Source organism: Tupaia chinensis, unplaced genomic scaffold (assembly GCF_000334495.1).
Source record: "Tupaia chinensis unplaced genomic scaffold, TupChi_1.0 Scaffold000544_1, whole genome shotgun sequence".
Lineage (NCBI taxonomy): Eukaryota > Metazoa > Chordata > Mammalia > Scandentia > Tupaiidae > Tupaia > Tupaia belangeri.
This window is the reverse complement of record NW_006160056.1, coordinates 2,409,501-2,422,845: the sequence shown is the minus strand read 5'-3', so window position 1 is coordinate 2,422,845 and position 13,345 is coordinate 2,409,501. Positions and strand designations below refer to the sequence as shown.

The 13,345-nt window shown below is 36.1% G+C and overlaps 1 protein-coding gene across 5 annotated transcripts in view; it reads right to left on the bottom strand.

Annotated features, from left to right (window-relative positions):
- Positions 1-202: 202 nt before the first annotated feature.
- The window catches only part of DYNC1I1 (dynein cytoplasmic 1 intermediate chain 1), a 427,557-nt gene continuing 414,414 nt past the window's right edge, over positions 203-13,345 (bottom strand). For 2 of the 5 annotated variants that reach the window (XM_027775320.1, XM_006157497.3), the window contains exon 17: positions 203-1,434. In XM_027775320.1, coding sequence (XP_027631121.1) covers positions 1,324-1,434 — 111 coding nt within the window. In that variant the 3' untranslated portion in view covers positions 203-1,323. The remainder of the gene's footprint in view (positions 1,435-13,345) is intronic. The other 3 variants (XM_014591225.2, XM_014591224.2, XM_014591226.2) reach the window with 3 other exon arrangements.

Here is a 13,345-nt window from a genome sequence, read left to right as displayed (position 1 = left end):
AAAAGCCTATCTCCAATGTTTTTCATGACTCAACTACTATTTATTTTTATTCTCTTCAGGCATGAAATGATCTTTTGAAAAAAAATTTATTAAAGTTGCTTATAGACATATTTCTTAGTTCAATGATAATAAACATCATTTTTCCGGTAAAAATGTAAAATAAAAGATGTAGAACATGTCCTATTTGTTCAAGTTAACTCAGCTTTTTTACTTCACTATTTGAAATTGTCTTTGGGCATGGGTGGCTTTGGTAAAGGGCAGAGGGGAGAGTGTTCCCCAAAAAAACACACACACCCAAAGCTTCATAAAAATAAAACTAGACGTCCTGGCTTAACTACATCCAGGTTGGCTGCCTGTTAATTCATGATCTACCTTAAATATAGTCCTAGCGTATCTCTCCTATTTGTTGTCACAGCACAATTTGAGTCAGGCTTTCCCCAAGCAAAGGAGTTACCCACACCGGTGCAGACCTGGTTTGGAACATTTTATTGGCAACACTGGTGTCATATTTAGGAACCACAGACGTTTTGTCAGACTGTGTTAGCTTGAATGACAAGTATCAATGGTCAACTATATTTGAAATATTGTTCAAGTACCTAGAAATAATAGGCATGAAAATTCATTCCGTTCACTGCAACAAACCTCTAAAGATTTCATGTCCTCAGTGGAACTGGCATACTGTAATTGTTATTTGGAACTTAATGTAACTTCAACAGCAGCAGAGAGAATACAGTCCTCTCATTATGCACATGCTCTAGGATCGTTTATTTTAATGCTTTCAAATAAATATGTTCCATGCAGCACACTACAATAAATAAGGAGCAGCAATGTTCTTCTAGTAAATCCATTCATAATGTGCGTCCCCATGTAAAACACCACATCTCAAGTCTTTGGCCCTGTACCATGTCATGAGGCACACCACATCTGTACCCAATCATATCTGGCTTCATATGGATTTAATAGGACTATTCCAGAAGTGCATGTAAGCACAAATTTAAGCAGAGGTTTTCAGCTATTAAATACAGCTACTAAGTAGTTAAAAGGCAACAACTAAACCTGTAGAGGTCCCGCCGTCCGCTCCCCCCCACCCCCCTTTTGAGACAGAAGTATAAAGATAGAAATGCTCTGGTGAATTTCAGGTCAGTAGGAAGCAGGGCAGGATACATTTGGAATACTCGGAGCAAAGCTGGCACAATAGGGCACCCAAAATGTCATCACAGCAACACCGATACTGAATGGCCACTGAATACAACAGACTTGACTGCAGATGCTGAGTTCTAGAGCAAAAGGGTGAGGGGCTGCAATGGGCAGCTTTCCTGTCCACTAGGCTGCTAACTCAACAGTGCCTTCCTCCTCACTGTCGGCTCTGTTAGCGCGGATCTCCACGAGGGTCCTGGCAAACCGGGTCCACTCATCATTGTGGGGAACTGCAAGCTGCAAAACAATTAAATGAAGAAATGATGAACAATCCTTTAACTTCTGAAAGCTTTGATGCCCACTTGACTGCTCCTCCCAAGTATACTTTTCCCTTGGAATGTAAAGGAAAATGAATATTCTTCTTAGAGTCAAGCAGGGCCTAGAGTGTTGCTCTTAAACTAACAATTTAAGAGAACAGTGTCACTCTCTGAGGCGAAATCATTCATGGAATTTATCAAACTTTCACAACTTACGTAAACTCTACATCAAGGTGCTTTTAGGAATGAAAATTCTTCATAAGAAGACCAGACTTACAGCAAACCCAGCAAATAAATCAAACTTCCACAACTTACGTAAACTCTACAATTATACGAACCACATCAAGGTGCTTTTAGGAATGAAAATTCTTCATAAGAAGACCAGACTTACAGCAAACCCAGCAAATAAAAACTGTATCGTTGACCGAGATTTTGAATACCTATGGTATTTTATTCCTAGTCAGTGCAATAGATCCCTTTTTTTCCCCCTAAAGTGTTGCTAATGTGTCAATATGCATGGTAAAAGAACATCTTATGGGGCCAGCAGGTAGTGTAGTTGTTAAGGGCACTGAACTCATGCATGGCTGACCACAGTTCAAGTCCTGGACCTGGTAGCTTGCTTTCTCACTTCCCCTCTCTTTTACTCTGTCCCTCTCCAGACAAATAAAAATAAACATATAAAGTTAAAATAATAAAATAATAATTATATATATTTTAAAAAGAATAGCTTATATATGATAGCATTCTTGCTACTGTGAAATAGTGCTTGGCCTTTCTAACACATAATGATAGTTGTGAATAACAGTAATAGTAGCCAAAATTTACTAAGAGTCCTCTTCTAAGTACTTCACATGTTAACTCATTCTTCACAACAATGCCAGGTGGGCAAAAATGTTTCCATTTTACAGAAAAAGAAATTGAGGCACATGAAACTTAAACGATTTTATCAAAATTGCATAGTTAAAAAGTATCAGTACTACTCCATCCTGATTTCAGTATAGGCATTTTTAGACAGTGTGCTATACTGATTCACCAAAACGGGGATTTATAAAATTTCCCAGATAATACACTCCTCTGTATATAATTCTGTGAGAAGGAAACTAACCTGCTAATGAAAAGCACACATACATATTTTTTATTAACTGTTTCATTCAAATTAACTGTTTCAAAAATGAATTGCTTAAAGATATCATCTGAGTGTTTGGAATAGAAAGAAAATTATTTGACGAGAAGAAGCAAGATCAAGCAAATGTCCCAATGGTTTTCATAGAGAATAAAATCGATTGAGATTTTAGAGCTAATTTATTGGGAGTTTAACTCTGTAAAATGGTGTAATCCATCTATAGGTATTAGTGCTATGCCCGCTTTCTTCATCTTCCATAAACATGAAGAACACACATTCATTAAAAAAATAATAATAGTAGAAAGAAGCAAACTAAGCTAAAGATCATTTCTATAGGTAGAAAATTATCCATTACTCAGAACCATATCATTAAACTTTTTATTTTTATTACAAGGGGTGATATTCTCTGGTATTGTATGTCCAAGAAAACTTACTGGAGAGTGGTAACATATATCTGTAATTTAGAACGAGTACTAAGGTGAAATGCCTCAAGAATGTAATTCTGGAAATGACCTATATGTGCAGGACGTAAGCCCTCTGACTTATTTTTAGAAATGCAGTGCCAATAAGAATTGTCACTTAGTCATATGAATGAGTTTTTGAATGACTACGTACTTCCCTAGCTATTGAAATGAATCCCCAACCTTTTATTTTGGCAATGACGCAAGTTCACTATCGTGTCGAGTAATACCATTACCCCTTTGCTCAACCATTTTTCTTACTTGGAGTTCTTTTCTTATATTGCACTAGTTTTAATTTTTCACATCAACTTTAGAAGATGCTGCACTGGGGAATGAGACCCCCAAAATAAATACTACAAACGAGTTAAAAAGGATAAATAGCAAAGGGTTGGCATCATGTTTTTATGAAAGAACTCTTGACCAAGTCCTTCCAAAAACACACCACAAAAGCCCAGGAACAGATAAAATCCCCAAAATAAACTTTTCCCCCCATATAATGTGAGAATAAAATTATAGTGTCCCATAAAGTCATTTGTTTTTAATACTGGGGGGCGGGAGGAGGGCAGAAAGCAAGTCTAAACTAATAATACACAGTGCATTGCCCATAACAAGCTAAGGATGGTTCCCAAACATAAAGTTATATTACTGGTCAAAATGTTATGAATTTAAGTTAATATGTGATGCTCTATGTGATATTTAATTGATGGCAATGTATATAAACTATATTCTAAAACAAGAAAATAGGTCAATGTGTTTATACAGTCTCATGCAGTAGTAATAACAATACTGTTAAGAAAGGACCCTTGTTAAAGATCAGGGACTGCTAAGGTTTAACCCAGATACAAGTCCCAGATATAGGACAACTGGACATCATTTATGCAGTGTAAAATTACAGATCCAATTTCTCAAAAACAAGTTTTATCAAATTTAAGTGTCTCTGCTAAACAAAAAATAATAAGCTGGCAATCAAGTTATATTTGAGCTTTCCCATAAGGGTGAGATGAATAGTGTTGAAATACCCAAACAGGCCTTAAAAATACAGATTTCCCCTCACAAAAGCTTCACAGCATTCTAACATAGCCTATCCTCTTTTTTATCTGCTTAAAGTTTCATTTAAGTAGGCAAATTATTAGAAGCTTGTTTTTCCAGGAAATTTGTTCTACCATGTCTTTTTTCTCTCTAGAATATTATAAATTTCAGAGAAATAGTTTGCTCATTCTTTTGAGAGAGATTTTTTTGCTATAGGGTCCATGCACTCACCAGAGAGGCAGAGAGACAAAAAGCAAGAAATCACACTCCTTCCCCCAGAGGAGATGGCCACAGTGCAGTTGCTTCTCCTCCATTTTCCTCTTGGGATTTTGGGCATGCATGCACACATATCCTGTGTGAGTTTCAAGCCACTGAGTCTAGGACTCAAACCATGGTTGGCTACTTAGGAGTCCAGCACCTTAACCGCCATGCCACCTACTGGCCTCTTGTTTGCTCTTTAAAAGTGAGGGACCAGCAGATGGAGTAACGGTTACATCGCTGGATTCCCACGTAGTTGACAGTGGTTTGAGTTCTGCCCTGGTGACTTAAAAACACACCAGGCACATGTGCATGTGTGCCCAAGATCCTGGGAGAAGAACAGAGGAGAAGGGATTGTTGTGTAGCCACCCCCATGGAGGGTGATTTCTTGTTTTCTGCCTCTGTTGCTCTCTGTCTCTTCAGTGAGCACACATACCACATAGCAAAAATCTCTCTCTCTCTAAAAAAAAAAATTAATAAAAATTGTTTATTTATTATTTCCATGAGTGAGAAAGAGGCAGACAACACTCCAGCCTCAGCCAGTCCCAGATTACAGGCACATGCACACATGAATCCAGCGCCTTTCCACATAGATCAGTCTAGAAGAATGTTAAATTTTACTCCTGTGCTACAATCTGATCCCCAATATTAGTTTGCTCTGTTCGCACACAAAAAATACTAAAGTAGAACATGATGAAAACACAATTGCTTCTGGAACCCTGAAATAAATTTACTGAGTCAATCCTGTTACACCTTTTCATCTAGTTGACTACGAAAATAACCCAAGATGATTTTAATGTTCGATTTAGAAGGTGAATTGCAGACCGTCCATATTTAGAATTAAATATCACCATCGGGAAGCACTTTAAGTATAATCTTAGCTTGCTTGAATGTGTGAATATGTATTCACAAGCTGTTTCTTCACCCAAAGTAATAATTTTTGGTGGTGGAATGACTTGTAGGTAAGGCTAAACAGGTGTCCTAACAAAAAAAAGGCACCCTTTCACTTTAAGTCTATGGCTATGAACAAAATCTGTTTGGACAAAACTCCTTACTCTTCGGAGTTCCTGACTCTTCTCACTTCATACTCTCTGATTAAAAATAGCTAGAAAGAAGTCTCATAAATAAATTTGAGATTTTTTCTCTAGTTATTTTTTTTCTTCTTATTTATTTCTACCATGAGTAAGCAAGAGATGGAAAGACAGCACTCCCATCATGGTGATGCACCCCCAACTTTAGCCAGCCCCAGATGGTAGGTACCTGTGAACCTGGCATACTCAAGGAAGTCTCTGGAACCCGGAAATTTCCCATGGGGTCAGTCCTGTAGAGCCTCACATTTTACCACTGTGCTACTGTCTGGTCCCTGTCTAAGAGACTTCTAATCTGATACTACTTTAATCATTAAATATTGGCTCGTCCGATGAGTCATGACGCATTTTTGCACAGAAAGACAGAAAATACTCATGACTCCCAACAACCCAATAGAAAAAAAAATCTTTGTTCGTGTTTCATAGTTAAGAATAAGATTGCTCTCATGTTCTTACCGGCATATAGATTATTCAATACGCACTCAATCAGCATCAACTGAGTACCAATTCCATGCAAGGCACTGTGTTAAAACTGAAGATATAGATACAGCAATGAATCATTTTGAAATACAATGACCAGGAAAGAGATGAAAATGAATGACCATTTAAAAAAAATTGTCAGAGGGTGCATGTATTCCCCAGAGAGAGATGGAGGGAGAACAACTGCCATGGAGGATGGTCACACTGCAGTCTCTTCTCCTCCATCTCTTCCTCCTTTCGGGGTTTGGGCCACACATGTGAATGCTCCTAGTGTGTTTCTCGAGTCACTCAGCCCTAGATCCAGGACTGAACTGCGGAGCCAGCTATGTGGGATCCAGCTGTCTTAACTACCATGCCATGGTGGCCCAATTACCATGTTTTCATAGGTCAAAATGTGTGAATACTGCATAGTTTTTGCTTCCTTTTTTTTAAAACATATCACTGATGTTCAAAAATAAATAGCCTAAAATTTGCCTTCTCATAGTGCCAACTACAACAGTTCCTGATATCTGCTATGTTTCAAGTAACAGGGCAGTAAATGGTAAGTTAATAGCATTGTTACAGCATTTCAAGTTTTTATGCAGGCTTTAAAGCCTAAATCTACTGTATCACTGTGGAGTTTTCCCCTGCAAATAACAGTTCAGATCATTTGGAAGTGATTTACATTTGTGATAGAAAAGAAATTCACAAGTTGCTAGTGGTGATGCATAATTTCAATCAATTAAAAATAAATAAGAAGGAACATGGGGTCAGGTGGTTGGAGGCACTGGACTTCCTCATGGCAGACTGCAGTTCGAGTCCCAGACCTGATGGCTTGCTTTCTCACTACCCACCTTCCCTGCCCTCTCATTCTGTCCCCTCTCTGGTCAAACTAAAATCAATAAATAAAGTTAAGTAAAATAATTCTTTAAAAGAAAAAAGAAGTAACATGAAGAAAACAGTCCATGGCTAAATCAAAGGAATATCATAAAGACTGATTTGTACAAGTTGTCAGATATTGTTCTGAATCAAATAGGATCTAAAAACATTTTTTGCCTTCAGATTCATCTGTTAAAGTCAGAACTTTGGACTGGGATGGTTTTCCCACTGTTTCATAGGCAGAGTTCACCAATAACTAATCCATCCCATTAGAAGACTGATCTCTAATTTTTTGCTAAGTGTATAAGCATTTCAATGCCAAAAACACTTGTCTAAGATAATAAAATCTTAGCTCTTAGAGTAACCACTCTTTATAGATATGGTATAACCGTATTTTTACAGCCAAGGGAACCAAGGCCAAAGGTAGTTACAGAGGGAGCAATTTGGCCATAAGGAGGAGGTAAAATGATCCTTAGATTCAGACAGAAGACTTAAGTCCTGCTCTCATTTCGGTTGCTGGGGATGGTCATGCACTTAACCTCTTATAGCCTCAATTGTAAAATGGGGATGATGATGTCGGACCCATTTATCAACAGAGATGTGGAGAGGATGAGAAAGGTAATCTAAGTGAAGAAAGTGCTGTGATTCCATCATGTGATGGTCACACAGCCTTTATTTTTAAACTGTCACTCAAACTGAACAGGCTCCTAAAAACCAATATAGATGTAGCATACATATCAATCCTATAGCATTTTTCTTTAAGACTTAATTCTGGTCACTATATTAGGATGTTAAGGAACAGGGTGTAAACCTTTCTTTAGCAGGTAGAAAAGGGAAGTACAGGGAGCTAAATGATTTGCTAAAGACCCTGTAACTTTCACGCACCCAGTAGTTGATGTGGGGCAATAGAAAGCCAAGCCCCTTTAAGAAATACCAGCATTCCACAGCAGAATGGCAGGCCGGTGCTGACTGTGCTTTGAATCACCGGCTAACAAACTCTAAAGAACATTTTTAATTTCAGATTTTGGTGGGAGATGAAAGGTGAAAAATAAAAACAAAAGTATAAAAGTTGTAGGAAATTTTATGAAGATTGACCATTGTAGGCTCATTTACTTTCCCAAGATTTCTGCAGCCCCATGATGGCTCTGCCCTCTCTGCGGTGGCTGTGTGGACTGATGATGGCCTCAGACCCTGTCTTACCCCACAAAGAACTCTCAGTCTAACCCCTTGGGGGCTTGCCTGAGTGTCCCTTGCGCCTAGAGAGGCACAGAATGCAGAGTAACTCAGCTTTGAGAACCAAGCCAGCATAGCCTCAGACAGCAGCCGGATCTGGCTCTTGTCTTGTTTTGTTTTCCAGTTTTGCTATGTGTGTCCTTAGGAAATAATGGTTTTGATGTCTCTGATCTTGACCTCCTCATTTGTGGGAAAACAATTGTAAGGTCCATCTTCCAGGAAGGTGACGAATATTACATAAGCGAAAAAAAAAAATACATGAGTTTAGCACAGTGCCTGGCACATTATAAATCCTGAATGAATGAGGTTCCTTTTCCTATTTTTAAATATTTATTCTCCATCTTTTAATATTTTTCTTATTTTCTTGCTTCCTACATTCTTTTCTTTTTTTAACCTACATAGAATTGCATTTTTAAGATGTTTAATTTATATTTCATCATATTTTCATTCTTAAAAACTCACACAATTTTTTTTTGATCGTCATACTTTTAATAACTAATTTCCATGAACTGGGTGCAAAGAAAGTTCTTAAGATCACAGGAAAAATTGTCAGAGTTACTTTTCATTTAAAAAATCGAATTTAGAATAGAATTGTTTCTTAAGTATAGACACCACACATATACACATGCTTTTTTTCACAAATCAACAGTGCATCATAATCCAGTTGTTTCCTAGTTGTGGCCCTTTCTACAATAGGATTCTGGAATTTTACCTCAAGTTGTAAGGCTTCGTAACAACTGACCTGCTATTATAAAAAAAAAAATCAAGAGACTTTTTATAACCAGGGTTAAACACACAAATAGCATTCATGTGTCCTTTTTTATAAGCATATGGCTAATCATTTTGAACAGTCCTCAGTCAAACCTCCCTTGTTTTAGTAATGTTTAAGCGTTTATAGTTCCTAGTGACTAATTTTAAATAGCTGTGTTATCTGCAGGAGCTCCTACCAACCCAATTCTATATTTTTTTATGCTAAAAATATCTGTCTCAAGCATTACTTAGCTTAACAGTAGGTTAATTTAAAGAAAACCTTGGATAATTAAGACATTAAACAAGTACTCAGCAATTTCAGTTTGGTTTCTCAGATACGTTAAGCATGGCAAACAAATGAACTGGGTAAGACTCTAGGTTTCAAGACAAATATTCCAAGGATATGTGGTTCATCAGCATCTTTGTAATCTTTCAATTAAATAGAGCTGTTTTTTTTTTTTTTTAAAGTTCCATGAGACCATTATGTTAGCTATTGATTCTGAACAGACACATAACAATTCATCTCCTACATTAACCTAAGAATTAAAGTTTTCTGTTTAAGATATCTTACAAATTATCTTTTCACTTTAATACACATCCTTTTATTAGTGCATTTATAGAAACCATGGAAATGTACGTGGCTTTCCACAGAACAAACTACTTGAACCCCTCAAGCCCTAAAAGCTTTTTAAAAAGTACAATTATTAATGGAACCCAAATTCAGGAGGTCACTGACTAACTGGTATACAAATACACGTTGAGTTCCGAGGAAGCCCATATTTTTTAGGACAATTCCCCCTGCCACACACACAGATGGAAGCAAAGTGGGAGGTAATAAGCAATGAAGCAGTCGCTGGAACGACCAAGCCGACCCGCTTCACATAAATATAGCTCCACTGTATTTAACTCTCCGGAGAGTCTAGCATCACTGTTAACAATGGATGAAACCACCGACCAGAATTTCAAGCCAGAATGCAGTATATGGAGGGTGTAAATAAACTAGTGTTTGACCACAAAAAGATATCCTGTGTGGTAACTTAGTATTTAGAGCAGTTTCAGAGAACTCCAGAAAACAGGAGTTACATTAGTGTCTGTTATGTGGACTCTGCTATGACCAGTCAATAGGTTAAAATTTCTGTGAAATTTAGCAACATTCTAATCTATTGTATCCTCATGTTAACTCTATTTTTGAATTTTGTTCCATCTGAAAATCCCACCCAAGAGAACCCTCATCCACCCAAGAAGTTTGATACCTTCTGCCAAAGTTCTCTTCCTTGAATCTCTAAATGAGTGGTTTACTTTTACTGCATATTTCTTAGAAGAATACTTTTTAAAATATTCATTACCACCTAATTAAGAAAAGAAATAAAAATGGGACATAAAAGTCAAATGGTAACAAATATGGGGATATATCAGTGTCAGCATGTGAGTAAAAAAAAAATCTAAAGAAATAGATAATTTAAACAGTATCATAAGAAATTAACATTTAGAAATACCTCTCATATTGAAATTTAGCATTGCAGAAAGCACGACAAAATTCTGAAGTTTTTGCCTATGGAGAAAAAAATAAAATGGCTAAAAAAGAATTGATTCACTAAGCCTAAAAATGGCTTTGTTCACATTTGTATTAAAATCTTATCAATCCTCCTTTCTTCAGAAATCTTTTAAGTATTATTTTTTCCTACTCTTTGGAGCAATCCATTTCTTTGTCCAGAAGATGGAGAAAATGCTAAAAACATTGGCTGATGGGCAATAATGGAAAATAAACTTTCTAAACTTCAATTACCTTTTTTTCTCCATAACACAAAAGATCAAGAAAATGGCAGCAAAAAAGAAAAAGCATGTTCTACTCAAGCTGATCTATCGTACTAGCTGACTAAACATATATTTCTTCCTTTCCTGATATTATTAACTATAGGTTTTCTAGTAAATTCCTAGCAACCACTGCATCTACGCAGTTTTGACAAAAAGAAGGCTTATTACTAAACACCTTAAAAACATTTACCAAGGTAATAAAAGAAATGTCATTCCCTCCTACTGAATGTTTGGGCATAAAAGAGGTATTTTTATAATGTAGTTCATGATTTACCATATCTATAGTGTCCAAAAAAAGCACAATGAAAAGGAAGCATTTTTCCAGTGGTTTGACAACTGTTTGAATCAACTGTTATGCTTTCATTACACTAGTGGCCAATTGCTCACTTTTAAAAGCACAGGAGGGGAAGGAGAGTGGGATACAGATTGGGGAGGAAGAATAAGCTCTCTTTTCTCAATATATTTTCTAAATATCTTTTTCTGTGCAGAGTTAAATTAATTTTTTTTCCTGTCCTTCAATCTGTGCCAACTTGGAGGCTATATCCTGAATTAAGATTTCCCTTCATTACCCCCTGACCCCAGTTTTTACTATTCATTGACCCCTAAAATATTTATTGAGTGTCTATTATATACCAGGCACTGTGCTAGACTGGGTTACCCTGTCCTAATCGACAATTGTCCAGTCTCCACTTTGTGTACGTTTCTGTGGACGTGACACTCCAAAGGTTAGAAAAACTCTACACCAAGGAATGTGATAACCGAAGGAAGGATGCCAAAGAGATATATATGTTTTTTCTAAAGACAAAAGAGTAGCCAATCTTTATGATATTGAAGGTGTCTACTTTCTATATAAGGATCTTACTGGCTAAAAACTAGTAAGAATACAGTTAATCTAAATATTAAGAAACTATTGGTTGTTCATTAGGAGGAAAATAGAAATTGTCAACTGATCAATTTTACCTACTAGCTTAAAAGTAAGAGTGCAAAGTCTCTTCTACAATGTTGGAAGCTTGGAAATTCCTTAAATAATAAATAATTCATGTTTTAAAATTTAAAAGGTCTTCTGATAGCTGACTTTTTGAAAAATTCATGTAAACATTCCTTGAAAGTGAAATATAGTGAGTTATTCACTTGCTCACTTTGCATGCCCAACCTACATGGCACGTAAATATTTACACAGAAAACATGCATAAGCAGATATTGGATTTCGATTATATTTTAGATATGCCAATGGTAGCACTCATACACATGCAAGAAGCAAATAACTCCATTTCTATCCAGGCCAGTGTTAATCTAGATTCACAGATGATTGGAGCAACTTCACACTCAGCTTTCTAGGCTGTGATTTGAGGCTACTGATCTAAAGCAGTAATTTTTCAAGATAAAATTTAGTAGTTTTGAAATTCTAAAACTAAACACAATTTTGTCAGCCATAAAATAAATTTAACACTATAATTAATGGCTGTTTCAGAATCCACACTGCTATTGAAGATGACAGCTTGAAACCACAGAAGAATTACAAAATGATTAATTATACAAACTGATTCTTGTTTCGGAAGGTTTATATTCATAGACCATTTATTACCAAAATGAGAATATATGCATTTCATTGAATATTGCAAATTACTATACACACATTAATTTGGTTTTTATAAAATTAGATACTAGAGTTTTCATTTAACTGATTTCCATAATTCGTAAAAGTCATAAGTATTTTCTTATCAATTCAGAAAAAAAATTTGCTTGAGAAGGTATTAATTCTATAAGTCCATTTTCATAAACTAATGCTACCTGAATAAGCATACTATTTATATAATAATTAGTTTAATCATGATCTTTTACATATATAATTATCAGAATGAAAGCCACTGCTACTACATTCACTATAAGATGAATAATTATAACATTAATTGGAATTAATAGCACCTTTTCTTTTCTTTTTTAAATTAAGCACTTTTCATAGATGATATCAAGTTAATACTAAAATTATAATCATATGTTTTACTCAAATTATTTTATTTCAAACACGTATAATTTATTATGACAAAAATGAATTACTATATTATTTCAAAAAGGCTTATTTTATATAATTATGTTTATTAGCACCCCAAATCTGCCCATATAAATATGCCTTTGTGCTTCTGACTGAAATGCATGGCACTGTTGGCTAGCACCATAACACTAACAATCCAGGTGAAAACTGACAAGTCTAGCTGAAGATCTCCATGTTCCATTTCTGTGCCATCAAATATCTAGATATTATCAATAGAGCTAAGTATCTGGATTTTCAGCTTTTATCCAGATGTTTGGCATCATGGAACAATTTGTGTCCTAAGTATTTTATTTTCCCCCCATGGAGAGAAAAACCAAAAGAAGTGTTTAGTATCAGCGAAAGAAAATAATATTGTTTATCCACTGACACATAGCCCATACTTGAAAAGACCTCTGAGAATCTAGCAAGTTATGGCCACACTCATTAATTAAGAGAAACACACGGCTCTGGGAGGCTCATAACTGGACGTTGTGAAGCTGAGATCAGCACTGGCCTGCTGGAGGCTGCCCAAACAGCCCGTGCAATGGAGCTCCTCTTGAGTAGGGGGATAACCGCCTTCAGAAAGCATGATCATTAAATGGGCTGATTTCAAATGCAGCTCTTTTTCACTAAGGAACTCTTACTTGAATTAACCCCTTGAATCTCAGTTTAACTTCATATTTTGTGTTCAGCAGATCCCCTTTCCCAAGGAGGAAAGCTATTTATATTCAGGGCACGGGTTTCTTATGGAGAATCGATGCAGG